Below are 15,588 nucleotides of genomic sequence, written 5' to 3'. Positions count from 1 at the left end.
TAAAATTAAAAAAAATTTTTTTAATTTATTTGATGAAAATTTTTTATTTATTTATTTTATTTTATTTTTTTCAAGTATCAATTTGTATGAGGCTTAATCAAAGTGTAGTGTCTGTTCTTCAGATGCTGCACTTCAATTTCTGGTTCTGTCAGTGGAGGAGAAATCTTTCACGACTGAGACAATTTTTATTTTTGTTCCTTTTCTCCACATTAAAAAACGACCCTGGTGTCTAACTCTGTCCCGTGGGGAGGCATTGTAAATAGGAACAATATAAACACATTATGTGCAGGCAGATCCGTATGAAAATATATGGCAATTAAGCCACACCGGATCTTTTGCGTTTCATCCTCATAAGGAATCTGCAGGGTAAAACCGACGATTGCTTATAGTGATGTAAGATGGAAGATTTTGTGCAGCTTAATTGTCATATATTTTCATAATTTACTAAAATAAACATGTATTAAATGAGTAAATTATAATTTAATATTTTTAAATTGTATGTGGAAACTGTATGAAATGTTTCGCCATTATTTTTTTTTCTGGAGAATACTTTAGATTGGATAAGATTAAAATGTTGCATGAATTTGTCTTTCTTCCCCTTTCCTAACTCTCTCTCTCTAATATATATATATAATCTTATATATTGTCTTATGTTAATCTGTATAAATATAAATCTCACATGTATGTATGTATGTATGTATAAAACTTTCGACAGAGGCGACGGATTTTCACGAGACTAGTATCGTCTTGAAGCCTGGCCCTTTGGACGACAAATATCGAAAAATTGGCCAAAAACATTAATTGCTTCATCCTCAACTTGGTACGTTTCTACAGGGAGGGGTCGCCTTTTTCGCCGATATTTTCGAAAGTCATCCTCTCTTTTCGATTGTCTAGCCTTACTTTAAACCTACGTCAATTCCGGTTTGGCGATGGGTCACTTTTTTCACGTTCGATTCCTCTTTCGCGGTACGGATTCTTTGCTCAACACACACACACACACACTTCCAAACACCTGGGCAACGCCGGGCACCCAGGCTAGTCTTAAAAGATGGCTAATAAAAATTATATATAACTTTATATCATCAGACGAATAAGTAAAAGGGATTGTTGTGATGATATAATAAAGTTATAATTTTTATTCATCTTTTATGCAATATGTAGATTTGATCCTCTTAGTAGGGTTGAGCTTTTCTTAACTTTTGCTTTATTAACGACTAGCATTTCAACCCGGCGTTGCCCGGGTGTTTGGAGGTGTATGTTGAGCAAAAAACAAAAAAAACAAAACAAAAAAAAAAAAAACGGTCAATTTTTTTAACTTTTAACCCTATTATGAGCCCTTAACATTTATTGTTTGGGGCTCAAATCAAGTTATTAAGTTAGAGCCATGTCCAAGGAACCTATATCTAAAATGTCAAATGTTTAGACCCAAAATTGGTGGAGGAGTTTGGTAGAGTTCTCAAAGGTCAAATCGTTGAACTTTGACCCCTTAACAGCCAAATTTCTGGCCGAAAACGGATTACAAAGATTTTCTCAAATCTCAGTACCCTGTATATTAAATTTCGAGTCTGTAGACTGAAAATTGACAGTTATTTCGTTGGAAAATGTACACACACACAGACACGTTCACTTTCATATACATATATATATATATATATATTCTTTGTTAACAATCATGTTCTCAAGCTTCATTACGCAGCGTACTTGGATTAATGTATTTTATGTTAATCAAATAAAGTACAACATTATCATGTTTCACATTTGATATCCACGAAAAGCAAATATATTTTATTTACAGCTTGTTAATTATAGAAATATTAAGAGGTTCAGGATTAGGAGCAAGAGTGCACGGTGTTGTTCATATTTTTTTTTTCTCGGGCAGAGCAAACGTCACGTGTGCTTCAAGTTTAAAGTTTGAGTCTATTGTAATTTACTAGTATGTGTTTCAATTCATGTCTCTGTATCCCCCCCCCCCATCTAATCAGTACTTAGTACATCTTTCGGGTCTCAATCCAATAATTGAAAATCATTAAATACTAGCAAAGATACCCACACTTTATTCAGGACTTTGCTCTATGCTTCGCGGGCACCCTTATAGTAAGTGGATGTAGTCAGAGCAAGTATTGCTTAAGGTGTTTAAGGTGGCGAACCCGAACATGGTGTGCACCATCCCTAGGTGGGGGAGTTTATGAAGACCATCCTCCCCACCATAGCCTTGAGCTCCTGGAGAGGCATAGGCCATCCACGACTTTTCTAGATGCTTTTGTAGTGAGGAGTTCTTTTTTCGAGGTGGGGGTGCTGGCCCCATGCCCAACTTTACCAGAAGGTACATACAATTTGAGAAGGCTAGGCATTGTAACTCATCTGGTACTGGCCAGGTTCAACGTGGCTTTACTTTGGTGATCCTGCAAGAACTGGTTTGTCAATCTGATTTTGCCATACCAGTTTATGAAGAGCCACACCAAATATGACCTTAACCTTTGATCTTTACCTTTGAAAATGGTGTGCACCATCCCTATGTGGGTGAGCATCATCATGCCAAGTTTGATTATGATCAGTCCAGTGGTGTGGGCTGTAGGAGAGTATATATACATAGGCTTTGACCTTTGACCATAACCTTCAAAAATGGTGTGCACCATCTCTAGGTGGGGGACCGTCATCATGCCAGGTTTGGTCATGATCGGCCTAGTGGTGTGGGCTGTAGGAGAGTTGTGCACACACACGAACGCTACTACTTTATATATAAAGGTAATATGGTATTTTTTGCTGGGCACAAAAGTTCTTTATAAATCTCTAAATATTTAACTATATAGTTGTATTTTCTTCTCCGATTACCATAAAAACACACATGTTAAAGATGCAGAAAATATGCATCAAAAATTCGGTACAAATTTTTCCGATACCCACAAATATTCTGATTTTTTTCCAATTCTGATTAATCGTCCCAACACTAGGTGTAGATCCACGGAAACCCCTGTGTTTATTAATGAGTGCTCGATGGAGGACAGCAGGTTTGTATAATAAACATACTATATATATATATATATATATATATATATATATATATTGAATTTAAAGGGTTTTTTGTTAAATCGATCAGGCCGTTACAAAGTTATCTCCCTTAGACAAGTTTAGAAATTGAGTTAGGATGAAACCAATTCCATTTAAGACGGGAGAAAATTTCAAATTAATGAATTTAATAAACCAGATTTTTTCACAGGTAACGTGATGAATAGTTAACATATGTTAGAATTATAAATAACAGAAACATTTAAGTATATACAAGTTCTCCTTTTTCATTTTCTTTTCCTTTGCTTTTTTTGGCGTCCAAAATATTAAATGGACAATTTTTAAAAAAATTTATCATTTGAAATTTAAGGTTTTTAAAAAGATAAAATTTGAACGACATCTTGTAATGTATGCGTATGTTTCCACTTCCAGATGAATATCGGCTGAAGAGAGCTTGACATGGGGACCTAAAACGGTTCCCAATTATCAGGTTTGAAGCCGACGGTATCGATGACTTATCTAAACTTTATGGAAATAAAAATATGCATAATATGCTCTTATTTTTGGAATTGTTTTCTTTATAAAAGAGTACTCTGCTGGAATCCTATTTTTCCAAAATATAACACATTCGAACTACCATAACCCCCCCCCCAAAAAAAAACAGAAACTCACATGTGCATATTGTTTCATGAAGGTAAAAGTATAATTGTGGGAAGGTAAATTATACATTTTAATATTACTGATAACGTAAAATTAATATGTATCATTCTTACGGTTAATACCAACAATAAAAGATGAAGTTTTCACACAAAAAAAAATGATAATCATGATGAAGCTTTACATGAAACCAAGAACATTGAAGATGCATATCCATAAGTTCTCTGTCACCCCCCCCCCCCAAAAAAAAGAATGAAGCCAAATAGCTGAGAAGGGTCAAGGAGGATGGAAAGACTGAGGAGAGAGCACTGACCAAACCTCCGCTGGACAAGTGTGAAGAGAACTGGGACCTTGGTGAGGCTTATTGTCACTCAAATTCCAGTGGAGACCGATGATCGCTGCTAGCGAGAAATCAATGGTAAGCGACTGTTGTGATAATGCAAATTCATTTGCAAATATCAAAAATCACTGGAAAACTGGGGAGACTTGTTGCCACCCAGCTTCCAGGGAAGCTTTCAAGGTTTCGAAGGTTGTTTTCAAGGAGAGATCCTTTATGACCTGTGTGAAAGCTCCTTGTGAGCCAATAATAATAATTAAAAGAATTGTTTTTGGCATTGGAAAATAGGCACAAATTTTTCCTATACTCCAAAAGTTCTAATTTTTACAATTCTTAATTCAGATGAATGATGCTGACACTAGTATATTTTCTGACAAATTCTTTGTGGAAAATTTTCTGTTGCAACTTAAGTTTCTCGGTTGTGTGTACCTTAGTTGTATGGCTACCAGGCCTGTTGTAGTTATCTCCTTGAACCGCACTTATTTCCGCGACCCATAAAGGATGTCAATCTTTTAACTTCATTTCTTAACTATTTTTTTTTTTTTACTGTTTTCGTTAATTGCTAATTTCCACTTTTAAATAAAATACCTGTGCTTTCCATTTCGATTTGAATAAGTGCAAGTTTATCTTTGCTCAACCAACCGTTTCTTTTTTTGTCATTTAAGTCGTTTAATTACGGCCTTGTAGTGCCAAGGCAATCACAGCTTGGGAGCAAGAGGATTCTGCGTTATATAATTGTCTTGACAAGCAGATTATTGATAACGTGGTTATTTTTGTGCATTTTTTATATGCCAGTATTTTTGTGTAACCCCTTATTTTACTGGCACTACCCCCAGTTACTGAAGAGCGAGATATGTGTTAAGGAGAATAAAAAGTGGACCTTAGGCTTTGCTTTCAGCAGCCTTGTAAATCTCGCTTCTTATTTTTTCCCTTTTAGTCCTTACATTCCATGAGTGGTGTTTCTGACAAAGGGGGAAGAATTTTTGTTTTGTAATCTATCCATATGAGATTTATTCTTGGATAGTTTTTGATTTTGAACTTTTTTTTTTTTTTTTTTTAACTCCAAGTGGCATTATGCTTTGTCTGGAGCAATTTCCATTTAAAAAAAAGAACATATGGACTGGCTACCAATATACTATAGAATTATGAAAAAAATCATATATTATATTTTTAACAGAGTACAAAATTGGCTTAGTGGGGAATGCCCTTTTCTCTTCCCTGCGACCTCTCTCCCACAGAAGAGACGTTGCAAGCCTGTCTTTGTTTTATCGTTATTTGCATCGCAAGTGCTCGTCTGAGCTCCAATCTCTGGTCCCCCCTTGTCAATCTTTCACAATAAACACCCGTCTAGCTGAAACCACTGTCATTAATTTTCCCCATTCTTTATCTGTGCCTAAATCAAAACATAGATTCCATGAACAAAGCTTCTTTCTTAGAACTGCACGCCTGTGGAACTCTCTTCCGTTTGCCTGTTTCACACTTGACTTCAACTTGGATGTCTTCAAGTTCAACATAAACAAATTCCTGATCAACCACCCCCTTAAGTAAGACACTTCATCAAATCTCCAATACTAACGATTACTACGATATTATTTAATTAATTAATGGACACGTAATGACTCTTATCCTCGAGTGACCTCTGTGCCTTGATAAGTGGTGACTAGCATGTAAAAAAAAAGAAAGAAGAAAAACAGAAACAAAAAAATTCAAATTTGCTTTTGGGATGACCATGATGCATCCAGTAGTGAGACCCTTATTTTGGAGCTTTGGGGAGAGTGAAGTCGGATCTTATTCACTATTACTCTCATATTCATTCTGATCTGGAGTGAGAGTACCCGTCGAGATCTCATTAAAGGTTTAAGTATAATCTTTCCTTGGTACAGTGCCGTGAAAAGGCCAACTTTTTGATTCTATGCCCACAAAAACTCAAGCAACAAAATCTCCTCACAGTAGAAGTCCCTAGATGCTGGAAAACCTTTTACCCTAATTTCTTCCTTTGAACTGCTTAACTTCAGAGTTTTTTTTTTGCTTATTTTCTGTTTTCCTAACTGTACTTAAATGTTGAAAGTTAAATGTAACGGGGATATCTTGCTTCTAAACTTTCTTCATAGTCTTTTGTAGACATGGTCCCAAATAGTAATCCCTTATGTCCAAGTGACAATATGCCTTGTTTGGAATGAATAATTTTTTTAAAGTAATATTAAGAAATATCATGAGAAAGGAAGATAGTTTGAAAATGATTGAATAACCTCCCTTGTCTAGGTAAAGCACAAAACTGCTCCAAACACTCTTGAACAAAGTATTTAATGGCCCTTTCTCCCCCAACATTAAAATTAAGCTTTTCCAGCCTGTTCTCCCCTTTTTATACCTATAGTATTTCCCAATTTTATCCACTATTCTCTATCCTTGGATGACAGTATTGGTAGTGCTGATGGGAGTTTACTTTGAGGACTATAGATCGTCTCTCAATTTCAAATGAACTTTCAATGATCCTGGTAGCATAGCATATTTCAAGGTTCCATCTATAGGTTAAATATAATCACACAAGAGCAAAGTTTCTTTCCAAAAACTTCCCGTCTGTGGGATTGTGTTCCACAGTGCTGCTTTCCAACTGACTACAAAAGGGTAGTTTTTGAATCTGCTCTCTTAATTAAATTCTGTCCAGTTTTAACTATTGTCTCTCATTCTCAAAGTGTTGAGTCACCATCCAACTGACAAACTCATCAAGCTTTTCTTTTTTCTTTTTCTTTATTATTTATGGAAATCTCTCTAGACAAGGCACAAAGCCATTTGATGTAAGGAGCTAAAAAAAAAAATCACTTTAAAGTAAAAAAAAGAAGCGGCCAATGATATATGTTAGATGGATAGATTCTGATTCAGAAAACAGCAATTCTTTACCCTTTGTCAGAAACATTGCTCATCAAATGTGAGAACTAAAGGACAGAATAAAGATCGCGAGTTACAATGCCACTGAAAGTAAACCCATGGTTCACTTTTTACCCTCCTTGTACTTGAATCGCTTTTGGACTTTGATGAGCATCGACCTGTTTATTAAAAAACAAAGTATCATTTACAGAAATGTTTCAAAAATGTGCATACAAAACAATTCAATATACAAACCGTCCCATATACAAAACAGACTTGGAATAAACATTTGCAAAGAACTTAAAGTATGAAATGTTTTACAATAATGACTTCGTTTGGCTCTAAATAATCTGAAAAATGTTGATATGCCTCAACGCAAAGTATCCAGCCAGAAGTTTGTATTATTTAGATTATTTGTATTACTGTTCTCATCTTGAGTGCTAGTTGCATGATCAGCTTCTCTCCGGGAGTTTTCTACAGGATTCTTCCGTGTCACATGCCTCATCTATTGGTTTTTCTGCTAAAAATAATTGGCTTCTCATGTAGGCAAAAGAAGACAAATTCAGATATCTCTATTCTACGCAATTAATTCAAATGAAATTTACAAAGTGTGATATAGACTTGTTCAGTTCGATTTCATATAAAACAATTTTGAATCTTATTATCCGTGGTCTACGGTGAGGGTGGTCGAAGAGGGGGGGGCATCTCTTTGGTTAATGTTAACTTCTCTCAAGATCCAGCTCAATCTGAGATTTTTGGCGTGGGCATTCGCTTATATTTTAAGGGAAGGGTTAGTTCGGGGTAAACTGCCGAGCCAAATACTGATCTGCACATAATTTCAAGGGCTGTCCAGATTCCTCACACAGCCCGAGAATCTGTGATCACAGTTAAACTCGGTTCACACGATCAGAGAGCCTAACACTTTTTTACCCTCGATCTGGCCTTGTACTCAGAAGCCAGACGTCCTTGAGTTAGGTTTTGCCAGACGTCCTTGAGTTAGGTTTTGCCAGACGTCCTTGAGTTAGGTTTTGCCAGACGTCCTTGAGTTAGGTTTTGCCAGACGTCCTTGAGTTAGGTTTTGCCAGACCAAAAACGAAATTATATTTCGTTCTAGCTTTAAAAATGATATCACTTGTCATTTTTCCCAAACAATTAAAAGTATAGTTCTGTTTCACAAAACACAATAAATTCATAACTTAACTCTTCCTTTCAGCCAGGTTACCTGCGGTTGCTCGGGCACCCAATAATGCTTAGCAGTTAATACCAGCATAGTTGCCCGGCCTTACTCAGTGTTTCGGGAGTCTCAATACTCCCCCAATGGGGAACTCTACCGCTACCAGAGGCGGTCACGCCACATAACCGCTAACCTTCTTCAAATGTATTTTTTGAACTCGGGAATCTGCACAGAATTTCAAATGGAACCTTTTATTTAATTAACGGGGTAGCATGTCATCAGCCATAAGCGGGTGGAAGTCTTAGGGGTGGACCTGAACGAGAATCACCTCCTCCTTCTCCCTCATAATTTTAACCGATATTCTGCAGTTGGTATTTTTGTACGACCTAACACAGCGTACTATAAATATCACCAACCTTCTCATGTTAAGAATGGCTTTCAGAATAAACACCTGACCTTGAAAACTATACTACATACTAAAACACACTATAAAAATTATAGTGGAGGGGGGGGGTTCTCGTTGCGGTCTGCCATCTTAAGTAATTCGCTGTTGTATTTTTTTTATATCGCCCATCTTTAGGATTGAACCATCAAAAGTGTCACTTGCCACTAAATTTACCTAGTACTTTATCCGTTGTGTGAATAACACTCAAGATGAGAACAGTAGTCCAAATAATAAAAATTAATGAATCCTCATCTTCAACAATTCTGAAACATAGAATTATTTGATTAATGTGTTGGTATGTATGTTATTTTATTCTACAATTCGTGTATTAAACATGGATTCCAAAGATAGCCATAATTAGAACAAAAGTCCAAGACCAAAAATATAGTTAACACTTTGTTACAGTTAACATTTATAAAAGACAAAGAAAGTACTTTATACAAAACACTAAAAAGTTATTTAGTTCTTACTCTACCTTTAAAATATGGCCCTGTCGGTGGGGCATTAGAATACGCCGACTGCCCCCCTGCAGAGGGTAAAAGTCCCTCAATGGGGGTCCTGAATATGACCTTAAACTATATCCAGTGGTGAGGCCCCAGCTTGCGGGCTTTGGGGAGTGTGCAGTCACCCCTAAATTGCCATTGTTCCCAGGTCCACTCTGACCCGGAGTGGTAGTACCTGTTAGGGTCCCAACCGACGTGAAAACAAATATATTCTATTAAAAAATTTTTCTGAAAAATATTTGGATTCGGCATTAAATAACCCGAAAAGGGTTGATATGCCTTAAAACAAAAACAACCAACCAACCAACCAACCTTTACTAGTGGGTGCGCAATGGGAAAAGTTTGGCAGTAGTTGATTCTCACTACTCTTTGGTCCCTTTAAAACAAAATCAAGACAAATCAATGGTGTTTAGAACTGGTCCACTACCAGAATCGGTTCCCTACATAAGGGTTTCCCAAAGTGGGCTCTACAAAGCACTAGGGCTCAGTGAGGTTGAGGGGTTCCAGAAGACCGAATGCTTTTTTTTTTTATACTGAAAATAGATATGATACATAACTACAGGTGTAAAGAGTTTCAGGATGGTTCATGAAAAAGAAAATAAAAAAATAATTTAACAAAAAAAAATGCAACAATTTTTGATTAATCAAAAACAAAAAATGATTGGAAACATTATTAGTGTTAACATTTGAAATTAATGTTTTTCATACTCATTTTAGAATTTTTCTTTTTTTTACATGGTAGTCACCACTTAGCAAGGCAGGAAGCCACTCGGGGATAAGGGTTATTACATGTACAGTAACCAATGGGATAGTATCGTAGTAATCGTTAGTATTGGAGATTTGATAAAGTGTCTTACTTAAGGAGGCGGTTGATCAGGAATTTGTTTATGTTGGACTTGAAGACATCCAAGGTGTAGTCAGGTGTGAAACAGGCAAACGGAAGAGAGTTCCACAGGCGTGCAGTTCTAAGAAAGAAGCTTTGTTCATGGAATCTATGTTTTGATTTAGGCACAGATAAAGAGTTATCTTGTTAGTGCTCCAAAAACCTTTGCCCTGCTTGGGGCTCCATGGTGTCCTGAAGTTTGGGAAGTCTGCCCTACATCATAAACTATCCTCATAAGTGATCAAATTTTGTGCATTCCATTCATCGTTTTCAGTCCTCTCATAATATTCTCCATCATTCAACTGTCAATCGATCGATCTTATTAATCCTTATTAGTAGTCGGAATAATCCCAATAATACAAATTCTGAATCTTCATACAAAAACATAATGTACGTAATAAAATCAAGATTTAGACAATTTCTAGATAATATAGTTGAGAAAGGCGAGATCATTAAGTTCATTCTGTTGACGAATATTCAACATTTTGAGATTCACGTTGTGAAAATAGGCTAAAACATACAAATCACATTAGAAAATTGTATTAAAACAGTAATGCTGTACATTTCTTCTAAAGTTTTGAAACATTCAGTGACATCAGCCTTTAATCAAATAAGAGTTTTTCCTTTTCTTTTTTTCATTCTTCCTCTTCTCTTTCTTCCTCTTCTCTTTCTTCCTCTTCTCTTTCTTCCTCTTCCCTTTCTTCCTCTTCCCTTTCTTCCTCTTCCCTTTCTTCCTCTTCCCTTTCTTCCTCTTCCCTTTCTTCCTCTTCTCTTTCTTCCTCTTCTCTTTCTTCCTCTTCTCTTTCTTCCTCTTCTCTTTCTTCCTCTTCTCTTTCTGTCTTTTTTTCTCTTTCTGTCTTTTTTTCTCTTTCTGTCTTTTTTTCTCTTTCTGTCTTTTTTTCTCTTTCTGTCTTTTTTTCTTTCTCTGTTTCTTTTTTTTTTTGGCTGAAATGCTAGTATATCTATCTATCTATCTATAAAAATGAACGTGTCTCTGTGTACATTTCCCTACGCAATAACTCTGTCAATTGTCAGTCTACAAACTCGAAATTTGATATACAGGATACTGAGGCTTGGGAAAATCTTTGATCGGTTTTCGGTCAGAAATTTGGCTTTTAAGAGGTCAACGTTCAACGATTTGACCTTTGAGAACTCTACCAAACTTCACCAATTTTGGGTCTAAACACTTGAAATTTTAGATATAGGTTCCTTGGACATGGATCTAACTTAATAACTTGATTTGAGCCCCAAACAATAAATATTAAGGGGTCATAATTTAAAAAAATTTGACCTCTGCGGTATCTACCAAATTACTCAGACAATTTCTGGTCTAAACATTTGAAATTTTACATAAAGGGTATTCAGAGATAGGGTAAGCTTTTTAATCCGTTTGGGTCGAAAATTTGAGCTATCAATATAAAAATGTATGTATGCATGTTTGCATGTCTGCCTAAAACTTTCGACAGAGGTGGCAGATTTTAACAAGATCGATCCTTCAGACGAAAAATTGGCTAAAAACATTAATTGCTTCACCCTCAACTGGGCACTTTTCTGCAGGGAGGGGGTTGCTTTTTTCGCCGATATTTTCGAAAGTCATCCCCACTTTTCGATTATCTCGCCTTAATTAAAACCTACGTCATTCCCGATTTGACAGTGGTCGTAACAGCAAAGACGTCACTTTTTTCCCGTTCTTTTCCTCCTTCGCAGTACGGGTTTGAGCCTGCCTCCCCCTACTACCACTTTTTTTTTTTTTTTTTTTTTTTTGCTTAACTTACACCTCCAAACACCCAGACAACGCCGGGCTGAAATGCTAGTATATATATATATATATATATATATATATATATATATATATATATTCAATAGAGAATTGGTTTTGTAATAATAAATACGAAATCTGTATGAATTAAAATAATATATACATATTTAATAATATTTAACGACCAGGCAATGCCAGAAACCCCCCTCTCCCTAGTAATCAAAGAAAAATAAGAAGAATTAAGAAAAAAAAAAGTGTGAAGGCATAATTTTATATTTAATGTGTATTTTTTTAACATCTTTATCTATTAGTTTTGATAAATATTTTGGTTGTGTACATCTTAAATATTATTAGATAAACTCCTCAGATATTTGAGTGAACACCTGGTAACCTTTCTTTTCTTGGATGCACTTGTAATCAGGTTTATTTCCTCCCAAGGTTATTTCGTTGGCAAAGAAAACTTACATGTCATCAAAAATAGGTCTGCAACGATAAGTTTGTATGTTTTTTTTAGAAACCGACCAATATATATATATATATATATATATAATCTCCGTTCTTTTTGTCATGCCATTTCTCCTTGTCTGGTTTAGCAGACTTCTTTTTCTAGCCTGCACTACAAACCTTATCAATAGCTCTAGATATGTAAAGAGTGATCATCTTAGAGATGAAGCCGGATCAATATATTCACCGAAACTGTGATATTGCAGTCAGCAGGACGTAATCCATATTGTTTGTCACTAAGTAGATTGCTTTTGATAACTTCCTGATTTGTCACAGATCTAAACTTATCCATGGCCCACAAGTCCAAAGAGACCCAGGCTTGGCTTTAAAAGGAATGCTAAGACTTTGTACCCTTCTCCCACTGGCCTTTCTTCCTCACCCGATCTGAACTTGCTGGACTACTTCATTTGGTCATATGTCGAGAACATCACCAACATGACCTCCAACAACACCAAAGCCAGCTTGATCGCCACCATCTGCCGAGTATTCACCAAATTCCTGCCAGCACTTGTGGAAAAGGCATGCTCCTGGTTCCGGACCCGTATGGAGGCGATGATTGAGACTGAAGGTGGCTACATTGAATAGATGTCAGCTCTACTACATAATTAAGTTACCTGAATTTTTTTAAAATAAAGTTATGCTGTTTTCTTTAGGGCAAGAATTTTATCATTCCATCCTGTAAAATTTGAGTGCAATGTAATTTCTGCTTGGTTATTGCAATGTAAATCCTGAAGTCTGAAGTGACTAAGAGGAGCATTGGTTGTTTGTTTGTTTGTTTCTTTCTTTCTTTCTTTTTTCTTTTTTTTCTTTTCTTTTTCTTTTTCTTTTTTTTTTCACCAAATCCAGTTACATTCTTTATCTTTAGTTTAAAATTGATATTAAAAACGAATGCTAAAATTTTTCACGTGTTCGTTTTTAATCTTATTTCATAAATTATCGTTAGTATTTTTAATGTTCATTTATGTGTTTAAAATAAGAACCAAAACTATTTTAGGACAAAATTAACGTTAAACACTAATAGAAAAACTTTCAGAAATTAATGGATTAGAAATGCTAGATTTAGATAATTACTATTTCAATATACCAAACTAAAGTTACAGAAATTACAAATGTTTTTCAGTAAGTTGTTTACTGCAAACTAGCGGTTCCATCCATGAATAGCACTGTTTGGCAGTCATAATATTAGGTTGGTACAAAAAAAATGTCGTTTTTATATATATATATATATATATATATATATATATATATATATTACATGTAGGTCACCACTTATCAAGGTCCAGAAGCCACTCGGGGATAAGGGTTATTTTTGTGTACAGTAATCAATGGGATAGGGTTGCAGTATTAGTATTGGAGAGTTGATAAAGTGTCATTACTTAAGGAGGCGGGTCATCAAGAATTTGTTTATGTTGGACTTGAAGACATCCATGTTGAAGTCAGGAGGGAAACAGGCAAGCAGTAGAGTTTCCACAGGCGTGCAGTTCTAAGAAAGAATCGGAATCGGTAAAAATATTGGAATCGTCCCATCACTAATAAATATATATATAGTTATAGTTGAACGTCAAAAAACATTTTTGCACCAACCTAATAATAATGTATATCTGTTTATATGCGATTCAGCAACGTGACGATATGAGGTATGCAATGTTTTGGGCCCTTAACCAATGATGTTATAGTGCTTTTCTTGGGGATCGAATACCCTTTTTTTTTTTTTTACATATCAATATGTATCGATGTTAACATTCTGATATTGACAACTCTACATTGTGACATAGACTCTGATGAGAAACACTTTGAATTTTAAAAATTTTATATTTTATTTAATTTTTTTTTTCTTTTTTTATTCCTTTTTTGATTCTTTTTATTTCAAATTATTTTTTCATTATTCCTTTTTCATTGTTTCATTCTTCCTTTTTTCCATTCTTTTCCTTTTTTTTTTTTCATTCTATTTTCTTTTTCATTAAAATGTGTTTTGGATAAACCTTTTTTAAATGCACTTTTGTTTCTACTTAACATTTGTTCTATTTTTCTTTCAGGTAAGTTTTTAAAAGTTAAAATTCAGCAACAGATCGGAATGGTTCACACGAACACAGGTTGTATTTCATTTTATACTGAATATGCCCAATTGTGTTTACTCACATCGTCTGAATAAAAATATCTTTGTTTCTTTCCTTAGTTCAGACGTTATCACCTGTTACCTTCCATTTGCAATCAATGATTTGTCAAGCTATGAAGAAAACTTAAGTAATTTAATATTTATCTAATATCGTTAATTCACACTGTATGGATGTTAGTAGCGGGGTGAGGGGGGGGGGCGTGATAGCATCTGTCCTAATTTTTATAAATTCATGAATTTAGGAACTACTGCAGATTTTTTGTTTTTCTTCGGTGGCTAGCGGGGTGGTGGGTATGGTGTCTGTTCCTTTTGCTCCCCTCAAAAATAAATTGGAGGGAGATGGATTTATTGCTCAAAATTCTTAAATTCTGGCAGGAGTGCCTTAATAGATTTTTTGTCCACCATCTACAGTGTTCCATTTTGGGGAGTTGGATTTTCCTAACATAACAGTAAATACTCGCTCTCTCTGTCTGTCCTCTCCTTCTTTCTCACTCACCCTTCTTTAACCTTTTCTCCCCACCTTCTTTCCACCCTTGTTCCCCACCTTCTTTCCACCCTTGCTCCCCACCTTCTTTCCACCCTTGCTCCCCACCTTCTTTCCACCCTTGCTCCCCACCTTCTTTCACCTTTTCTCCCCACCTTCTTTCCACCTTATTCCCCCCTAGTTCTCCACCTTCTCCCCCTTCTCCTCTTTCCCCTTACTCCCCCTACTCCCCCTCCCCCCATCATTAGGCATAATAGGTCGTAATAATATGCACATATATTTAACATATAAAGGAGGAAGGTAAAAAAGCTGTGGAAACTTTGAAAATTCCGATACTTATTTTCAAAATTTTAACAAAATAAGTTTTTGAAATCAATAAATATCACAATTTCAGTTTCTTCATTTTAAGGCTTTCTAGGGTGCATAATATGGGTACAACCTTCACTTTGAAAATTCAAGTATTTCAAATTTGCTTCAAATTTGATCCGTTATCATTAAACGCCAAATTCAACAAGATTGCCCTAATTTCAATTCCTTTCATTTTAATAAATCTAAACTCATTTTAGACATTTACTAAAATCAAAACCATATAATGGCTTTGGATCAAAATTGGAATAAGGATTCTAGACATGAGGTTTATAAACATGTCTTAATTTTTATTTTTGTAAGGGAGATAAAAGTTGCACAAACCTGTTCTTTTCAGGTAATTCATTTAACCTGTACGCGTGTTCATTTAGTATTGATGGGACAATTCTAATATTTATCCCGATTCCAATACAATTACTGATTCTGATTCTTGAACAATCATTAAATATTTAGCCAATGAGTTTATTTTTATTATTATTTTGGGATTTA

At 35.3% G+C, this 15,588-nt stretch overlaps 2 protein-coding genes across 5 annotated transcripts in view; one reads left to right on the top strand and one right to left on the bottom strand.

Annotated features, from left to right (window-relative positions):
* LOC145297667 (unconventional myosin-XVIIIa-like) overlaps positions 1-15,588 on the top strand; it is a 794,600-nt gene that overhangs the window by 265,106 nt on the left and 513,906 nt on the right. The gene's annotated exons all lie outside the window — the stretch shown is intronic.
* Positions 4,255-10,655, bottom strand: LOC145302834 (uncharacterized; the record flags this gene model as incomplete). The annotated part of the gene is made up of 3 exons (XM_080144679.1): positions 4,255-4,405; positions 5,137-5,148; positions 10,518-10,655. Coding segments are annotated over 3 exons (222 nt in total), but the record flags the coding sequence as incomplete, so codon positions are not given.

Source organism: Euprymna scolopes, chromosome 2, assembly GCF_053919585.1.
Source record: "Euprymna scolopes isolate OS-2025 chromosome 2, ASM5391958v1, whole genome shotgun sequence".
In the NCBI taxonomy this organism is placed as follows: Eukaryota; Metazoa; Mollusca; class Cephalopoda; order Sepiida; family Sepiolidae; genus Euprymna; species Euprymna scolopes.
Note: the sequence above shows the minus strand (reverse complement) of the source record. Positions and strands in the feature narration are given on the sequence as shown.